This window comes from Dendrobates tinctorius, unplaced genomic scaffold (genome assembly GCF_039654945.1).
Source record: "Dendrobates tinctorius isolate UK_male_01 unplaced genomic scaffold, ASM3965494v1 ptg000070l, whole genome shotgun sequence".
NCBI classification, from domain to species: domain Eukaryota; kingdom Metazoa; phylum Chordata; class Amphibia; order Anura; family Dendrobatidae; genus Dendrobates; species Dendrobates tinctorius.
The window spans coordinates 81173526-81192958 of NW_027361738.1; the positions used below are offsets into that span (position 1 = coordinate 81173526).

General features: G+C 44.3%; 1 protein-coding gene across 3 annotated transcripts; it reads right to left on the bottom strand.

The window, feature by feature from the left end:
* Positions 1 to 492: 492 nt before the first annotated feature.
* CYP51A1 (cytochrome P450 family 51 subfamily A member 1) lies at positions 493 to 16960 on the bottom strand. Of its 3 annotated transcripts, none has more exons than XM_073581984.1 (11): positions 16712 to 16958; positions 15994 to 16160; positions 13814 to 13912; positions 12686 to 12862; positions 6336 to 6462; positions 3344 to 3518; positions 2921 to 3040; positions 2033 to 2228; positions 1865 to 1960; positions 1616 to 1784; positions 493 to 901 (listed from the first exon to the last, which is right to left on the bottom strand). In XM_073581984.1, the coding sequence occupies exons 2-11, from the start codon at positions 16153 to 16155 to the stop codon at positions 723 to 725; spliced, it is 1500 nt and encodes a 499-aa protein (XP_073438085.1). In that variant the 5' UTR covers positions 16156 to 16160; positions 16712 to 16958; the 3' UTR covers positions 493 to 722. The 3 variants fall into 3 exon arrangements, with proteins under 3 accessions (XP_073438085.1, XP_073438086.1, XP_073438087.1); XM_073581985.1 differs by lacking the exon at positions 16712 to 16958 and adding an exon at positions 16243 to 16387; XM_073581986.1 differs by lacking the exon at positions 12686 to 12862 and having other exon boundaries at positions 16712 to 16960.
* Positions 16961 to 19433: the final 2473 nt, after the last annotated feature.

A 19433-nucleotide genomic window follows, 5' to 3' on the forward strand; every position in this document is an offset into this window, starting at 1 on the left:
GCGCCATGTCTGTGATCTGTTTTTTTTACTACAAAATTAAACAACTGAATGAACATCCTCCAAGGCCGTTGATTCCATCATTTTTGCCAGGGGTTGTAGTTTCTCAATACAAGAAGTGTCTTGAAACAGTCAGTTTGATCCGAGTGTCATCTTCCTGTGATCCAATTTTCTTGCATGAGAGAATCGCTGCACAGGTGCGGAGAAGACAGAAAACGTCATTTCTCCATGTTTATCATTGTCTCCTGATGTCATCTGAGTGCAGTCCTATGTTTCTCAGGCTCCCATAGACTTGGGATCGCATGCTCCCATACATTATCAGACGCAGTCGCAGATCTGCGCTGCCCCATAGTATAACATTGGGTCGAGTGCGGTCCGATAAAACATAGCATAGTATTCAGCCGGGTTATCCTGCAGTGCGAGCCTTTAGAAAATTGGTGACAAGTTCAATAATTATTCATCCCGCTGTATCTAATAATCTGGAGACACAATCAGTTCTGTCCCGAGGAGAAATCCGCCTCATAGTGGGAATTAACACATTATTTAATGCAGCTTATTTACAACCGGTCTGCACATACAAAAAGTAAAAGGCAAAGTACCTAAATAAAAGCCTGACCCCCCCAGCCCCCCTTAATTTATACAATAATATTTCACATTAATTTTAGAAAATACAGAACATGTACAGTCAGAATTACACCTAAAAAAAAAAAACAGTGGCGCCTCGGTCACACTTTTCTCCTCTTATATCTGATGATGGGGTTGTTGGGAGTATGGATCATCGTTGTGTAATTGATTGTAGGGAAATATCCGTCTACGAGATCGAATTCGAACAAGCGCAGCATGGTGGACCATATGGTTTTGATTTGCACGTAAGCGAAATTTTCACCGATGCAACGATGGCGGCCTGGAAAGGAGAAAAACAGGTGATATCGACCCTATATGTGTAGGTCATTACCATACACTCAACTGCTTAACCCCGTAAGGAGGCAGTTTTTCCGTTCTATCTCCAAAATAACTTTTTCCATAGACCTCACCGTATGACGCTTTTTTTTTTTCCCCCTTCTCACAACTGAGCACTTGCTACAATGTATCAGTGCAGATCTAATTTTCAAGACTGGTCACCATTATAGCAAAAGCCAAATCTTTGCAAACTGTAAAATTTCAAGCTGAGAATCAAGTTTTGGGCGTTTGTCCCATAAACCCCCTTCCTGCCGCAGCCAATTGCGGTTTTTGCACTTTTAGTCCTTCCCATCCCCATAGCCGTCTGACCATTATTTTTTTGGGGGGGTTGTACGACGACTTGTAGTTTTAAATGATGACATTCACTTTACTGTATAAAAATAAAAACTAAAAAAAAAAAAAAAAAACTTCCAAGTGAAGTGACATGGTGAAAAAAAACAATTCACAATTTCATCACTTTAGGAGGTTTCATTTTTCCAGCTCTCAGAATGCTGTAGATGTACATTAAAGTGTTTGTTGGGACTTTATCATGAATGTCTGATGGGTGGGGATGTGACACCCGGGCCCCCCGCCCATCAGCTGTTCCCGGGGCACACCTCCTATTGATTTGAATAGGGGGCAGATGTGCAGTACCCGGCCGGATTCAATTCATTTTTACCAGCTCCGAAAGGGACGTAAGCGAACTTTTCCCCCGCTGCGGGATTTTCATGGAGGTATCGCTCAGGATTGAAGTCCAGGTTTTGCACCCAGGTGTCCTTCAGTCGGTGGTTGACTGTGGGGGACACACACACCTGATGTCCAGGGGGGATACTGTATCCTGCAACAGACTGAGAAAAGCACAATCACTCTCCCCATCCCACCATACAGCACACTACCACCTGCAGCTCGCGCCGCCCCGAGCACTGACCTGCGGGGTCCTGGCCATTCTCATCATCGTCATGATCGGGGGTCTCAGCCTCAGCGTCTCCTTGATGCAGCGGTCTAGGACTTGCAGGTCTTTAAGCTGTGAAGGAGCCATTGGTTAATGCAATGATACGATTTTCTATGTCGTCGTTGCCGGCAGCGAATCCCCCACCTGGTCATAGTTCAGGGGTGGGAAGTCCTCCCCGCACACGGCCTTCTGTTCTGCAAAACATTGCTCCTGAATATCCTTGTGTCTGGCCAGGAAGAAGCCCATCCAGGCGCTGGTGGTGGAGGACGTGTGCTGTCCGGCCAGGAGCAGCCCGATCAGCATACCGGAGATCTCGTCATCAGTCAGGGGGGTCCCGTCCCTACAGGGGGGGAATAGAGACCATCACTCCAAATACGGTGACACTCACACAGTCTATGCAAACTGCAGGGTCAGACGTGGCGGATTTATTTTTAGGCGTTTTATCTCATTTCACATATATACCTGAAAGGGGTATTCTACTGAATTTAGAGGTGTTATCAGTCATTGTACAGGAGGAGGAGGTGAGCTGTGACATCACCTATTGTGAATGGTGGATCTTGTGTTACCTACTGTATATAGAGGTGCTATCAGTCATTGTGCAGGAGGAGGAGGTGAGCTGTGACATCACCTATTGTGAATGGTGGATCTTGTGTTACCTACTGTATATAGAGGTGTAATCACTGTACAGGAGTAGGTGAGCTTTAACATCACCTGTTATGTTGCGTGGATCCTGCGTTATCTACTGAATATAGCGATCTTATCAGTCATTGTACAGTAGGAAGAAGTGTGCTGTGACATCCCCCATGGTGAATGCTGGATCCTGTGTAATCTGCTCTATACAGACGTCTTATTAGTCATTGTAATGTTGTCTGTGATGATAATGCAACTGCTGAAAAGTCATCGGTACAGAATACGTAGTGTGGCCAGCGTTAAGACTGCAGTATTTCGGATTAGTTTGTACAGACAGTAATAACAGCTTTCTGCACTCAGCCCGAAAGATCTTTATAGAAGTCACATAAAGTCAGGACATACTTGTAGGTGGCATCGATCAGGGTCTGCAGCATGTCATCTTCCCTGACCTCTGACTGTCGGCGTTTCTGAATCACCTGGTAGAAAATCTTCTTTATCTCTCTGTGCGCTCGGTCTCTGCGCCTGGAAATAAGACACTGACTTCAGAGGGTAGGACACATTCACACCATAGGGACCTATATAAAGGTATGTTACCCATCAGAGCGCCCGGGGGGGAGGAAGGGTGCATCCCCCTCCAGAGCTGGAACGTAAAGTGTACATATGCCCATCTGCTGCTGTGATACTATCTATTCCTAGCACATGCCATATCATTGGGATTGTTGGGGGTTTGGAGCTTGAAATGAAGGACCCCCGGCGATCGCAGATCAAAGACCCACACAAAGAGGAGAAGCGGAAGAATTGGAGAGGTGGGGTCTTTACAGATACCTGAAACTGGGTAATGGCAGCCACCCTGGGAGAAGCCAGGCCGCGTGTGTGAAGCCGCCATCCAGGTCAGCGTATAGCTGCGCCACTCGTTCATCTAACATGCTGCGGATCTCCTTCCCGTGCAGGCAGCGGCTCGCCGTCAGGATGATCAGCTCCGATAGGGCCTCAAACAAGTCTGCGGTAAAAAGTACACCACTATATATATATATATATATATATATATATATATATATATATATATATATATATATATATATACACACACTCACTGGCCACTTTATTAGGTACACCATGCTAGTAAGGGGTTGGACCCCCTTTTGCCTTCAGAACTGCCTCAATTCTTCGTGGCAGAGATTCAACAAGGTGCTGGAAGCATTCCTCAGAGATTTTGGACCATATTGACATGATGGCATCACACAGTTGGCGCAGATTTGTCGGCTGCACATCCCTGATGCGAATCTCCCGTTCCACCACATCCCAAAGATGCTCTATTGGATTGAGATCTGGTGACTGAGGAGGCCATTTGAGTACAGTGAACTCATTGTCATGGTCAAGAAACCAATCTGAGATGATTCGAGCTTTATGACATGGCGCATTATCCTGCTGAAAGTAGCCATCAGATGTTGGGTACATTGTGGTCATAAAGGGATGGACATGGTCAGCAACAATACTCAGGTAGGCTGTGGCGTTGCAACGATGCTCAATTGGTACCAAGGGGCCCAAGGAGTGCCAAGAAAAAATTCCCCACACCATGACACCACCACCACCAGCCTGAACCGTTGATACAAGGCAGGATGGATCCATGCTTTCATGTTGTTTACGCCAAATTCTGACCCTACCATCCGAATGTCGCAGCAGAAATCGAGACTCATCAGACCAGGCAACGTTTTTCCAATCTTCTACTGTCCAATTTCGATGAGCTTGTGCAAATTGTAGCCTCAGTTTCCTGTTCTTAGCTGAGAGGAGTGGTACCCAGTGTGGTCTTCTGCTGCTGTAGCCCATCTGCCTCAAAGTTCGACGCACTGTGCGTTCAGAGATGCTCTTCTGCCTACCTTGGTTGTAACGGGTGGCAATTTGAGTCACTGTTGCCTTTCTATCAGCTCGAACCAGTCTGCCCATTCTCCTCTGACCTCTGGCATCAACATGGCATTTCCGGCCACAGAACTGCCGCTCACTGGATTTTTTTTCTTTTTCGGACCATTCTCTGTAAACCCTAGAGATGGTTGTGCGTGAAAATCCCAGTAGATCAGCAGTTTCTGAAATACTCAGACCAGCCCTTCTGGCACCAACAATCATGCCACGTTCAAAGGCACTCAAATCACCTTTCTTCCCCATACTGATGCTCGGTTTGAACTGCAGGAGATTGTCTTGACCATGTCTACATGCCTAAATGCACTGAGTTGCCGCCATGTGATTGGCTGATTAGAAATTAAGTCTTAACACACAGTTGGACAGGTGTACCTAATAAAGTGGCCAGTGAGTGTGTATATATATATATATATATATAGACTACCTCACAACCCGTCCAGGACAATAATCCCGAAAAGGGAATGTCCAATCTCAAGAACAGTTCACAAAGTATTTCGTTCCAAAGCTGCATTCACAATTCTGTAGGCTTCACAGCTAAACTCTATTTCCAGGCTCAATGATTGTACAGAACTTATAGTCTGCTGATTTTCATATGAGAACAACAGTCATTAAAGCAACATGTGATGTAGGAAAAAGTAGCAGAGTACTGCAATACAGGAGAGCAACTAAGCTGCAGTTCACTAAGTGCAGTTCTGGAGTATAATAAAGGATGTAACTCAGGATCAGTAATGTAATGTATGTACACAGTGACTGCACCAGCAGAATAGTGAGTGCAGCTCTGGAGTATAATACAGGAGGTAACTCAGGATCAGTAATGTAATGTATGTACACAGTGACTGCACCAGCAGAATAGTGAGTGCAGCTCTGGAGTATAATACAGGAGGTAACTCAGGATCAGTAATGTAATGTATGTACACAGTGACTGCACCAGCAGAATAGTGAGTGCAGCTCTGGAGTATAATACAGGAGGTAACTCAGGATCAGTAATGTAATGTATGTACACAGTGACTGCACCAGCAGAATAGTGAGTGCAGCTCTGGAGTATAATACAGGAGGTAACTCAGGATCAGTAATGTAATGTATGTACACGGTGACTGCACCAGCAGAATAGTGAGTGCAGCTCTGGAGTATAATACAGGAGGTAACTCAGGATCAGTAATGTAATGTATGTACACGGTGACTGCACCAGCAGAATAGTGAGTGCAGCTCTGGAGTATAATACAGGAGGTAACTCAGGATCAGTAATGTAATGTATGTACACAGTGACTGCACCAGCAGAATAGTGAGTGCAGCTCTGGAGGATAATACAGGATGTAACTCAGGATCAGTAATGTAATGTATGTACACAGTGACTGCACCAGCAGAATAGTGAGTTCAGCTCTGGAATATCATACAGGATGTAACTCAGGATCAGTAATGTAATGTATGTACACAGTGACTGCACCAGCAGAATAGTGAGTGCAGCTCTGGAGGATAATACAGGATGTAACTCAGGATCAGTAATGTAATGTACTGTATTGTACACAGTGACTGCACCAGCAGAATAGTGAGTTCAGCTCTGGAATATCATACAGGATGTAACTCAGGATCAGTAATGTAATGTATGTACACAGTGACTGCACCAACGGAATAGTGAGTGCAGCTCTGGAGTATAATGCAGGACTTTAATTATTATACTGGTGAAGAGAAACTGGTTATTTACTTAAATATTAGTATTGCCAAACACATTACACAGTAAGTTGGCAGGTTCAGGTTCTGTGTAATCAGTGTCTTATTTACCAATTGCTTAGTTTAGGTTCATAGAAACTAATCTGTTTGAGATCTGTCTTGTTAAAAAAAACAATAGTGCAGTGCATCTCTCCATCCTTCTCATGTGTGACTGATCTATATGAATACTCCTTACTTCCCACCCCGCTGTCTCCCCAGCGCTTGAGGTAATCCACAGTCTCCTCCTCAATCATCTGCACATGGGTTTTGAAATGTGCGATGTTCAGGCCGGTCTTAAACATTTTCTTCTGCTCCAGAAAGATCTATGAAGGATGGGAAAAAATATTAAGTACAGTATAAGTATATTATATTGTGTATATATATATATATATATATATATACACATATATATACATACACACACACACACACTGCTCAAAAAAATAAAGGGAACACTTAAACAACACCATGTAACTCCAAGTCAATCACACTTCTATTAAATCAACCTGTCCAGTTATGAAGCGAGACAATCTCTATAAAGGAGCGGTTCTGCAGGGGGTGATCACAGACCATCCCTCTGTTCTCATCCTTTTTGGCTGTTGCTTTGGTCACTTTTGCATTTTGTAATTGTTCTTACCTCTAGAGGCACTGTTGTTATTACCTCTAGAGGCACTGTACAGTAAGTAGAAGGCAGTGTCTACCACCCACAGAAGTTGCTCACGTAGTGCAGCTCATCCAGGATGGCACATCAATGAGAGCTGTGGCAAGGAGAGTAGCTGTGTCTGTCAGCACAGTGTCCAGAGCATGGAGAAGATACCAGGACACAAGGAGGGGGCCGTAGGAGGGCAACAACCCAGCAGGACTGCTACCTCCTCTTTTGTGAAGGAGGAACAGGAGAAGCAGTGCCAGAGCCCTGCCAAATGACTTCCATCAGGCCACTAATATCCATGTGTTTGCTCAAGCTGTCAGAAACAGACTCCATGACGGTGCTATGGGGCCCGGCATCTACAAATGGGTGTTGTGCTTACAGCCCAACACTGTGCAGGACGATTGGCATTTGTCAGAGCACACTAATATCGGCAGATTCGACATTGACGACCTGTGCTCTTCACAGATAAGAGCAGGTTCACACTGAGCACATGTGACAGAGTCTGGAGACTCCGTGGAGAACATTCTGCTGCCTGCAATATCCTCCAGCATGACCGGTTTGGCAGTGGGTCAGTAATGGTATGGGGAGGCATTTCTTTGGAGGGCCGCACAGCCCTCCATGTGCTCGCCAGAGGTAGCCTGATTGCCATTAGGTACTGGGATGAGATCTTCAGATTTATTGTGAGACCATAGGCAGGTGCACTGGGCCCTGAGTTCCTTCGGATGCATGACAATATTAGACCTCATGTGGCTGAAGTGTGTCAGCAGTTCCTGCATGATGAAGGCATTGATGCTATGGACTGGCCTGCCTTTTCCCCAGACCTGAATCCAATCGAGCACATCATGTCTTGTTCCATCCACCCATACCACGTTGCACAACAGACTGTCCAGGAGTTGACTGATGCTTTAGTCCAGGTCTGGGAAGAGATCCCTCAGGAGAACATTCTCCTGCTTATCAGGACCATACCCAGGCATTGAAGGGAGGTCATACAGGCACGTGGAGGCCACACACTACTGAGCATCATTTCTTTATGTTGAGGCATTTCCACTGAAGTGGGATCAGCTTGTAATTTGATTTTCCACTTTGATTTTGAGTATCATTCCAAATCCAGACCTCCAGGGGATATTATTTTTGATTTACATTGATCATTTTTATCTTTTATGACACTAATGCTCCTGACACTATAATACTACCTTAGGTGGCTGTTATAGCTGTTAAAAGTGCATAACCGCCATCGTGGGAGTATGTGGGGTTCATACATAATATACTAGTGGTGGTCCTTGGGCAAGACTACTAACACTATAGTGCCTACCTCAATAAACATTAGAGTGTCACGAACAAAGAGTCATGCCGGCTCGGACTTCGCCCGGATTAACAAGGTCCGCGTCAGATGTCGAGGAACCAGGACAATCTGATGATAAATGGGCTACTGGAACAAACCATTCATGGACAAGGCAAGAGAACCTGGACCTAATGAAATGCTACTATTACAGCAGACCAAATGAGAGAGGATATATGAAGCGTATGACGAAACTCTGGATGGATAAAAGACCTGTATGTCCACTGACTGAGAAACAACTAGTCACCCACCATTTCAATATCATAAAGAGAAAGCTATTACCACAACTTGAGATGGATCAACTGCACACACGCAGATCCACCCCTCATGAAGACCTGGAAGAACAACATGTGCAACCCCCTGGAGGTCCTGATCCAATCCTGCAACTAGAGAGCACTGCAGCTGGTCTGAAACAGAAGATCTTAGATAAACTAAATACCATCAATAGCAGAGATCGACTGCCAAGGCCCAGAAAAGAAAGACCACCAGATAGTATGCTAGAAGATGCCAATAGAGCACTCGCATCAATACCTACCACCACTATAACTCAAACTAATAAACTGATCTATCATGGAAATGCTTGGCTATACAACCAGCAAGAACAACAGAAGTACATGAGCCCCTTGGAAAAGAAGGCTGGAGTCAAAGATCAAGGTGACACCAAGGGAAGTCAGCCAACTAACAGGAATACAGAAGGGTGTAAAGATCAAGAATAGGACCAAGCTGGACAAGTACAAAGAAACGACATCAACTGTTCTTCACTGTCCTATTAAGGGAATAGAAGAATCCAGGATATCTATAAACAGAAATATAGTGAGGAAACACTTAGCTAACCTAAATGAATTCAAGTCTCCAGGTCCAGATGAATTACACCCCAGAGTACTGAAGGAGATGGCAGAAGAAATTTTTGAACCCCTCTCTATAATCTTTGAAAATTCTTCGAGAACAGGAGAAGTCCCAGAAGACTGGAGAAGAGCAAATGTTGTTCCTATCTTCAAAAAGGGGAAGAAGGTGGACCCAGGCAACTATAGGCCGGTGAGTCTGACTTCTATACCAGGAAAGATCTTTGAGCAAATTATTAAACATGTATGTCAATACCTGGTAAGAATGAAGTGATTAAACAGAGTCAGCATGGGTTTGTAACTAATAAGTCATGTCAGACTAACTTAATTTCCTTCTATGACGGAATCACTGATTGGGTGGATCAAGGAAATGCTGTAGACATAGTATATCTTGACTTCAGCAAAGCATTTGACAAAGTATCTCATACAATCCTTATTGAAAAAATGACTAAGTATGGAATGGACAAGGCAACTGTTAGGTGGATTCATAACTGGCTTAGTGATCGGACCCAAAGAGTGGTCGTAAATGGCTGCACATCCAGCTTGAAGAATGTCTCAAGTGGGGTACCACAGGGCTCTGTCCTGGGCCCTGTATTGTTCAACATCTTTATCAACAATTTAGATGAAGGAATTGAGGGTAAATTGATTAAATTTGCTGATGACACAAAGCTAGGAGGGATAGCTAATACTAGAGAAGAGAGAGAGAGGATTCAAAAAGATATAAATAAACTGGAGCAGTGGGCAGCAACTAACAGAATGGTTTTTAACAGGGAAAAATGCAAAGTACTACATCTGGGCAATAAAAATGAAAAAAGCATATATAGAATGGTAGGAATAGGGCTAAGCAACAGCACATGTGAAAAAGACTTGGGTATACTAATAGATCACATACTGAATATGAGTCAACAGTGTGATGCAGCAGCAAAAAAAGCAAATGCAACTCTAGGATGTATTAACAGAAGCATACAGTCTAGATCACGTGAAGTCATTATTTCCCTCTACTCCTCTTTGGTCAGACCTCATCTGGAATATTGTGTCCAGTTTTGGGCACCACATTTTAAAAAAGACATCAACAAACTGGAGCAAGTTCAGAAAAGAGCGACCAGAATGGTGACCGGTCTGCAAACCCTGTCTCATGAGGAAAGGTTGCAGGATTTGGGAATGTTTAGTTTGCAAAAGAGAAGGCTGAGAGGAGACTTAATAGCTCTCTACAAATATCTAAAGGGCTGTCACATTCTAGAAGGATCAACTCTATTCTCATTTGCACAAGGAAAGACTAGAAGCAATGGGATGAAACTGAATGGGAGGAGACACAGATTAGATATTAGAAAAAACTTTTTGACAGTTAGAGTGGTCAATGAATGGAACAAGCTGCCATGAGAAGTGGTGAGTTCTCCTCCAATGGATGTCTTCAAACAGAGGCTGGACAGACATCTGACTGGGATGATTTAGCGAATCCTGCTTTGAGCAGGGGGTTGGACCAGATGGCCCAGGAGGTCCCTTCCAACTCTGCGATTCTATGATTCTATGACCCCAGCTGAAGCCCTAGAGACTGCTAAGCAAAGGCTCACAGCCGTCACTGCAAATCTAGGGAGATACACTAGGGAAGCTGAGGCCAAGAAGATAAATGCCCTGTCCTCTAAAGAACCATCCAAGGTGTACGCCCAACTACAGAACAACAGCACAAAGGCAGCAACTCCACCAATAGCAGAGACTGAACAATACTGGAGGGACATATGGGAGAAGGAAAAGACGCACAACACCAGTGCAAAGTGGATGCAAGTTCTGAGAAAGAAACACAGCAATTACCTAGAGCAAGAACCAGTCACCATTACAGAAGCAGACATCCAACAGTGGGTCAAGAACATGAAGAGCCGGACAGCACCTGGCCCAGACATGACCCACACCTACTGGCTACAGAAATCAACAGCGGTACATGAACGCATGGCCAAGCAGATGAACCAACTGCTAGAAGAAGGCCACCACCCAGCTTGGCTAACACAAGGTAGAACAGTGCTGATCTTGAAGGATCCTCATAAAGGAACAGCTCCATCTAACTAAAGCCCAATAGCCTGCCTTACAACAACATGGAAACTCCTGTCAGGCATCATAGCCACCAAGCTACAGAACCATATGAACCAGTGCATGAATCCAGCTCTGAAAGGCATTGGGACTTACACCAGAGGCTCTAAGCACCAGCTCCCAGTAGATAGAGCAGTCGCTCAAGACTCAAGATCCAGACAGAGCAATCTCAGCACAGCCTGGATTGACTCCAGGAAAGCCTATGACTCAATGCCACTCACATGGATCTGCGAGTGCTTGGCTCTCTACAATGTCAACAGGAAATTAAGAACCTTCCTCAGAAACTCAATGGGGCTATGGAGAACAACATTGTAAGTCAACTCAAGACAACTAGCATAAGTGACCATCAAATGCGGCATATACCAAGGTGATGTACTGTCCCCATTGCTGTTCTGCATAGGCTTGAACCCCCTCAGTCAGATAACTACAGAGTCTGGCTATGGATACAAGTTCAAGAGTGGAAGCACCATCAATCACCTCCTCTACATGGATGGCATCAAGCTGTATGCGAAAAACCAATGAGACATCGATTCACTGATCCACTGGACAAGGATCTACAGTGAAGACATCGGGATGTCCTTTGGACTGGAGAAGTGCGGCCGGTTGGTAATAAGGAGAGGAAAGGTAGTTAAGACCGATGGAGTGGAATTACCAGCAGGGCATATAGCAGATGTCCAGACATGCTGCAAGCACCTCGGCATCCCACAGGGATACGCTAACCATGATGAGGAGGCAAGGAAAGCAGCAACATCCAAATACCATCAACGGGTAAGACAGGTCCTGAAGAGCCAGCTCAATGGGATAATAAAATCTGCACCATCAATACATATGCCCTGCCAGTTATCAGATGCCCTGCTGGTATAGTGTGCTGGCAAAAAGAAGAGATGGAAGCTGCAGATGTGATGACACGAAAGCTCCTCACAATGCATGGAGGTCTCCACCCCAAGACTAGCACCCAAAGATTGTATACCAACAGAAAGGAGGGTGGTCAAGGCTTGATAAGCATCCAAGCCATCATCAGAACCCTCAAACTCCCAGTCCTCTGGTAGAGGACCTGAGAATGAGAAAGAACAACAAAGACCACCCCCGCTGAGGGGTAAGTAGGAAGTTTCATAATAAATATATATATAAAAAAATTATTTTTTTTTTTTTTCCTCCAATAAATGCTTGTGTTCCCCATGAATAAAAAAAATCTGGCGCATCTGTTCTTAAAATTGTGCATTTTAACGTTCCTCCATTATTCTTCATGGAAAATTACAAATCAATTGCCTGCTCATTGCAATGAGATATGAACCTGCGTAGTATTCAGACGGCCGTATATCACAGTCTGTACACTGATCACCATGCCCGGGCTGACTGGAGGTCTCCTGACCCCCAACGTCACATACACATACTGTATGAGGTTGTATGTTCTCATCATGTGTCCCGTGATCAGTCCGGGCATTGTGGTCAGTGTACAGACTGTGAAATAAAGCTGTGTGAACCGCTAATGCCCATCTGTCAATTTATTCATCCATTTCCGGGAGGAATAACAGAGGGACAGCAATGCAGAATTTTCAAGAAAAGCTGATCCAGGTTGGGAAACGGATCACAATACACATGAAACAGAACACACATTGGACCTGGATCATTACCGGGTTGGGGACATCGTAGGCGACTCCCTTGCCGAACACGGGAGTGGTGAGCCGGGAGTACACGTCTTCCGCGTTCAGGTCTTCATTCTTGCTGTTAAAGAGCAAAGCGGCGGCGTCACTGCCAACCAGATAGGTGAAGGTTTTGCCAACCATCGTAAAACTGAAGACAGGACCGTGCTGAAGGAAGCAGAAGAAGAAAGTCGCGTGTGAGAACAAACATGGAGGACGGGATTTACTCCATTTCCGTTGCGGCCAATTTTCGTTTTTACACTTTCGTTCTTTTCTGCCAAAAATCATAACTTTTTTCCTTTTTCCATCTCCATTTGTATCAGCTGTGAATGAAACCAGTCACTTTACCATATAATGTAACAAAAAAACAGCCGGAAGAAAATTCCATGTGAAATGGTGAAAAAAAAAAAAAAATACAATTCCACCATTGATTTTAGGATTTCCTTTTTATGGTGCGGTAAAAACGACCTGACAAAATAATTCTCCAGGTCAGTGCGATTACGGCGACACTAAACATGTGCGGGTTTCTTTTTATTTTAAATTTTTTATGTATTTTATTTTATTTTTTATTTTAGCGACTAAAAAAAAAAAAAAAATTCAGACCTTTGTAAAAATGTTTTTTTTTTTTTTTTAGTCGCCACTCCTTTGTAAAAAATTTTTTTTTCCATACAAGGCGTCCCGACGTTTTTATTGGTCCATACGATGCCATTTTTTATTGACATTTTTTATAGTAGGTAAGGCGACTATAAACTACATTTCTAGAGTTTTTAGTTTTTTCTTTATGGCATTTATGGGTTAAATAATTTTTATATTATTATAGATCAGACTTATGGATGCGGTGATAAAAAAAAAATATGGTTTTTTATTGTCATTGTTTTATTACTTTATTTTTTCAACCGGGAAAAAGGATTTAACTTTTCAAAGAAAAATGTTAATTTTTTTTTTTTTGTTTAGTCCCGTATGGGGACTGGAATCTGCGATCAACTAATCACTTGTTCTTTATGACAGAGACACATGGGGAGAGGAGCAGCGTCCAGAACTACTACCAACACAGTCAGTGGTGCAGCCTGTGCTCGGCTAAGCTGGGGTACGGCACACGCCACAGCCCCCCGCACTCACCTTTTCATAAGCTTTTTCTAGAAAATCAATTGGACTCTTCCCAAAAGATATGGCGTGTCCCAGGAAGGGAATGTGGGATGAGATGTACGGCGGATAGTTCTGCGGAGACAGGAAAGCACAAATATAACTGCGTCGACCCTACAATGTGGCCTCTTACACATCGGCAAACAGCTCCTCATATCTCAGCTTCCTTCCTGTTGCTCCTCTATTTGCATCCAGGCTTCATTTCATCAGCAGTCACGTCCCCATAATAGTCATTACACAAAATTAAAGTGATGTTTTTTTTTTAAATAGCGCCACATTTTTCCATAGGTTGTTTCTGGTATTGCAGCTTTTCTTTATTCATATGGTGCTGAGCTGCAATACCAGCCACGGCATGACTTCCTTCAATGGAAGTCTTCAAACAGAGGCTGGACAGACATCTGACTGGGATGATTTAGCGAATCCTGCTTTGAGCAGGGGGTTGGACCAGATGGCCCAGGAGGTCCCTTCCAACTCTACGATTCTATGATTCTATGATTCTAATAAAAAAAGGGGCGCTATTTCTCAGTAAAAAAAAAAATGTTTTTCTTCTAATAATAATAATAATAATAAATTTTATTTCTATAGCGCCGACATATTCTGCAGCACTTTACATTTCAGAAGGGATTTGTACAGACAATAGACATTACAGCATAACAATAATCACATAGCTCATAACAAATACCAAGAGGAGTGAGGGCCCTGCTCGCAAGCTTACAGTCTATGAGGAAAGAGGTAGACACGAAAGGTGGGTGGTAACAGTTGCCCTGATTGTATGGACCAGCCATAATGTTAAGTGTGTAACAGTACAGATGCAGAGGGCTAATGGATGCATAAAGCATGTGGGAACATGATGCGGGGAACCTGGTTATGATAAAAACTTTTGGCTGTGCCAGATAGGGATAGATTAGGTTAATGTGTTGAGGCGGTAGGCCAGTCTGAATAAATGCGTTTTCAGGGCACGCTTAAAGTTGTGGGGATTGGGGACTAATCGTATTGACCTGGGAAGTGCATTCCAAAGAATGCGCAGCACGTGTAAAGTCTTGGAGACGGGAGTGGGAGGTTCTGACTATTGAGGATACTAACCTCAGGTCATCAGCAGAACGGAGGGCACGGGTAGAGTGGTATACTGAAACAAGGGAGGAGATGTAGGGTGGTGCTGAGCCATGGAGGGCTTTGTGGGTGAGGGTAATAAGTTTATACTGAATTCTGGAGTGGATGGGTAGCCAGTGTAATGACTGGCACAAGGTAGAGGCATCGGTGTAACGATTGGTGAGGAATATGATCCTGGCTGCAGCATTCAAGACAGATTGGAGAGGGGAGAGTTTGATAAGAGGGAGACCGATTAGAAGAGAGTTACAATAGTCGAGACGAGAATGAATAAGAGAAACAGTAAGAGTTTTTGCAGAGTCAAAAGTAAGAAAAGGTCGAATTCTAGAAATGTTTTTGAGGTGCGGATGACAAGAGCGAGCCAGTGATCGAATGTGGGGGGCAAAGGAAAGCTCGGAGTCAAGTATGACCCCAAGACAGCGGGCATGTTGCTGGGGAGTAATAGTGGAACCACACACGGAAATGGCAATGTCGGGTATAGGTACATTAGTAGAGGGAGGAAACACCAGGAGTTCAGTCTTTGACAGGTTCAGTTTCAGATATAGTGAGGACATGATGTTAGACACAGCGTTTAGACAGTCGCCGGTGTTTTCTAGAAAGGCTGGCGTGATGTCAGGAGAAGAAGCGTATAATAATAATAATGGACAACCCCTTTAAGCTTAATGACAAAACAGAGCTGAACATTCCAGATGGGCCTGTACAGAGCCTCTATCAGTTCCAGAACCCCCGATTTCGGGTTGTTAGGACCCCCCAGTGAAAAGTCTTAATCGATAAGGGGATTATTTACTCCACAGTTACAATTTGAACTCCCAAGATGTCAGACACACTACTGCTAGCTCTAAGCTCTCCTCTGCGCATCCCCCATACTTTACACTGCAGCTTTCACTTATGTTTAAAGGTTATGTTCATTTAAAAAAAAAAAAAAAATACTTTGTTGTTGGAAATCAGTGCACACATAGATAGAAGGGTACAGGGAGGTCCAGCTGGGGCTTACGGGCGCCACATTACAGAATCACACATCCCCAATATCGCCGGTGTGACGGACTCACCACATTCTCGGGGTCGACGCTCTGCAGATGCTTGAATGCCAGCTTGGAGAGATAAGCGATGAGGAGGAGGAAGGCGCAAGGGAGAAGAACCTTAGAGGCCAAGCTGCCCTCCACCGCCTCCTCGATCAGGGCGCCTCCTGCCTGCCAGAGACTCACCAGCATGGCGCCTGGAGGATAGAAAAAAAGCATTGAAATAATGAATTACCCTGGAGAAACACCCCAATTACCCGCCCCGAATACCCCCCGTACTTTACAGGGGTCGTCACCCACAGTCCTCCAGGGCCTCCATTTATTTGTTTTTGCACAAAATAAAACGGACACGTGGATCAAAAAGTAGCAAAATCATGAAAGGGGCTGACCAGGTGGACTTTAAATGCTGCACTCCCCAAGCGCAGCATCAATTCCCAGCAGAAATCACCGCTGCAGCCAATCACTCTGCTGATGTAGCCAGCACAAGCCGTCTAGCTCAATGATTGGCTGCAGCAGTGAGGTGGCTGTAGTCATGACAGGAGCAGCGGTGGAGAGCGGGCGCTGGACCAGGGGTGGAGGATAGTTAGAATCCACTAGCCTTAAAGATGGAAAACCCCTTTAAAAAAGGATTATTTTGCATATTCTACATGCAGAGTCCCGGCACAGGGAGAGGCAGAAACCTGCACATTCAGTATCGGCCCTCATTATCAGTGATACACCGTGAGAGCAGAGAGAACACAGCCCGTACCTGCACCAATGTCACCGGCGGCGGCTCCGCACACTGGAGGGGACGAGCTCCCCCGCTCAGGTTTTGCAGATAGAATGACAGGGGCGGGAGTGGGCGTGGTCTCATGGCATCTGTAGTCAACTAATCTCCGCCCTCTCTGAGCCCTGACCCCCCTATATTACACAGATGGAACAGCCCATAGTGTGACCGGTCAGTGCAGATAATAAGGAGGACTCCCAGGTAGGGGTAACTGCACCCAGCGCTACAGGAGGGCGGACTAATGCAGCTTTAGGTGGGAAGAGTCAAGGAGGCTTGTGGGCGGGGTCTGATGCCGGCAGCTCTGTGCTGTTTCTGAATACTGCATTCTGATTGGCTGGCTGCGCCTGAACTGATGTCTGCCTATGTGACGTCACTAATTCAAGGCTTCAATGATCAATGTGGTGCGGCGACGTCACGTCAGTGTCAGCTGGAGAGGCGGCGCGGTGCGGACGTGCGATAGAGACAGTCCTGTGTGTACACCCGTATATACCGCTATCCTGACAGATTACAGCCGCATATACCGCCTGATTACACCCGTATATACCGCTATACTGACTGACTACACCTCTATATACTGATATACTGACTGATTACATCTCTATATACCGCTATACTGACTGATTACACCCGTATATACCGCTATACTGACTGACTACACCTCTATATACTGATATACTGACTGATTACATCTCTATATACCGCTATACTGACTGATTACACCCGTATATACCGCTATACTGACTGACTACACCTCTATATACTGATATACTGACTGATTACATCTCTATATACCGCTATACTGACTGACTGACCACTACACCTCTATATACCACTACGCTGACAGATTACCACCCGTATATACCGCTATACTGACTGATTACAGTTTATACTGCTATTCACTTATTACACCTGTATATACCACTATACTGACTGATTACACCCGTATATACCACTATACTGACTGATTACACCCGTATATACCGCTACACTGGCCGATTCCACCTGTATATACCACTATACTGACAGATTACACCTCTATATACCGCTATACTGACAGATTACACCGGTATATACCGCTACACTGGCCGATTCCACCTGTATATACCACTATACTGACAGATTACACCCGTATATACCGCTACACTGACAGATTACACCTCTATATACCACTATACTGACAGATTACACCTGTATATACCGCTATACTGACAGATTACACCTCTATATACCACTATACTGACAGATTACACCTGTATATACCGCTATACTGACTGATTACACCTCTATATACCACTATACTGACTGATTACACCCGTATATACCACTATACTGACTGATTACACCCGTATATACCACTATACTGACTGATTACACCCGTATATACCGCTACACTGGCCGATTCCACCTGTATATACCACTATACTGACAGATTACACCCGTATATACCGCTATACTGACTGACTACACCTCTATATACTGATATACTGACTGACCACTACACCTCTATATACCACTACGCTGACAGATTACCACCCGTATATACCGCTATACTGACTGATTACAGTTTATACTGCTATTCACTTATTACACCTGTATATACCACTATACTGACTGATTACACCCGTATATACCACTATACTGACTGATTACACCCGTATATACCGCTACACTGGCCGATTCCACCTGTATATACCACTATACTGACAGATTACACCTCTATATACCGCTATACTGACAGATTACACCCGTATATACCGCTACACTGGCCGATTCCACCTGTATATACCACTATACTGACAGATTACACCCGTATATACCGCTATACTGACAGATTACACCTCTATATACCACTATACTGACAGATTACACCTGTATATACCGCTATACTGACTGATTACACCTCTATATACCACTATACTGACTGATTACACCCGTATATACCACTATACTGACTGATTACACCCGTATATACCACTATACTGACTGATTACACCCGTATATACCGCTACACTGGCCGATTCCACCTGTATATACCACTATACTGACAGATTACACCCGTATATACCGCTATACTGACAGATTACAGTCTATACCGCTTTTTTCACTTATTACACCTGTATATGCTGCTACAATGAATGATTATACCCATAAACACCACTATAGTGACTGATTACACAAGTATATACCGCTATACTGACTGATTACACAAGTATATACCGCTATACTGACTGAAAAAAGATGTATACTAATAAATACTTTGACAAATACATTTTTATTTACCTCCTAGGAAAATGGACAAGTTTTGTTTTTGCTCCTTCATGTTTTCTTTTCTCCTTCCAAGAGCCATAACATTTTTATTTTTCCATCCATTTCCAGGACAATATTAGAGGAATGGAACAGGATGGACCCATTATTACAGGAAGGGGCCTGGATATGGGACATTATTACAGGAAGGGGCCTGGATAGGGGACATTAGTAGTGGATAGGGGTCTGGATGGAGGACATAATAGGAGGAAGGGGCCCTAGATGGGGGCAGTTAATACAGGGAGGTGGCTAGGATGGGAACATCAATGCAGGAAGGGGCTCAGGATGGGGACATTATTACATGATGAGGCAATACCATATGTCTTTATAGGACCTAGAACACTACAAGTGGCCATTCATCTGACCCACATGCCGGTGGGGATCCAGGTCTAAATTTTGC

What these genes read in the sequence shown, in the direction of transcription:
- CYP51A1 (XM_073581984.1), bottom strand. Translation starts at nt 16,155, where the DNA reads ATGCTGGTGAGTCTCTGGCAGGCAGGAGGCGCCCTGATCGAGGAGGCG. An exon ending in CACCCCTGAACTATGACCAG is followed by an intron (nt 1,961 to 2,032) that starts GTGGGGGATTCG and finishes GCTCCTTCACAG; the next exon opens with CTTAAAGACCTGCAAGTCCT. An exon ending in GAATGGCCAGGACCCCGCAG is followed by an intron (nt 1,785 to 1,864) that starts GTCAGTGCTCGG and finishes TGCTTTTCTCAG; the next exon opens with TCTGTTGCAGGATACAGTAT.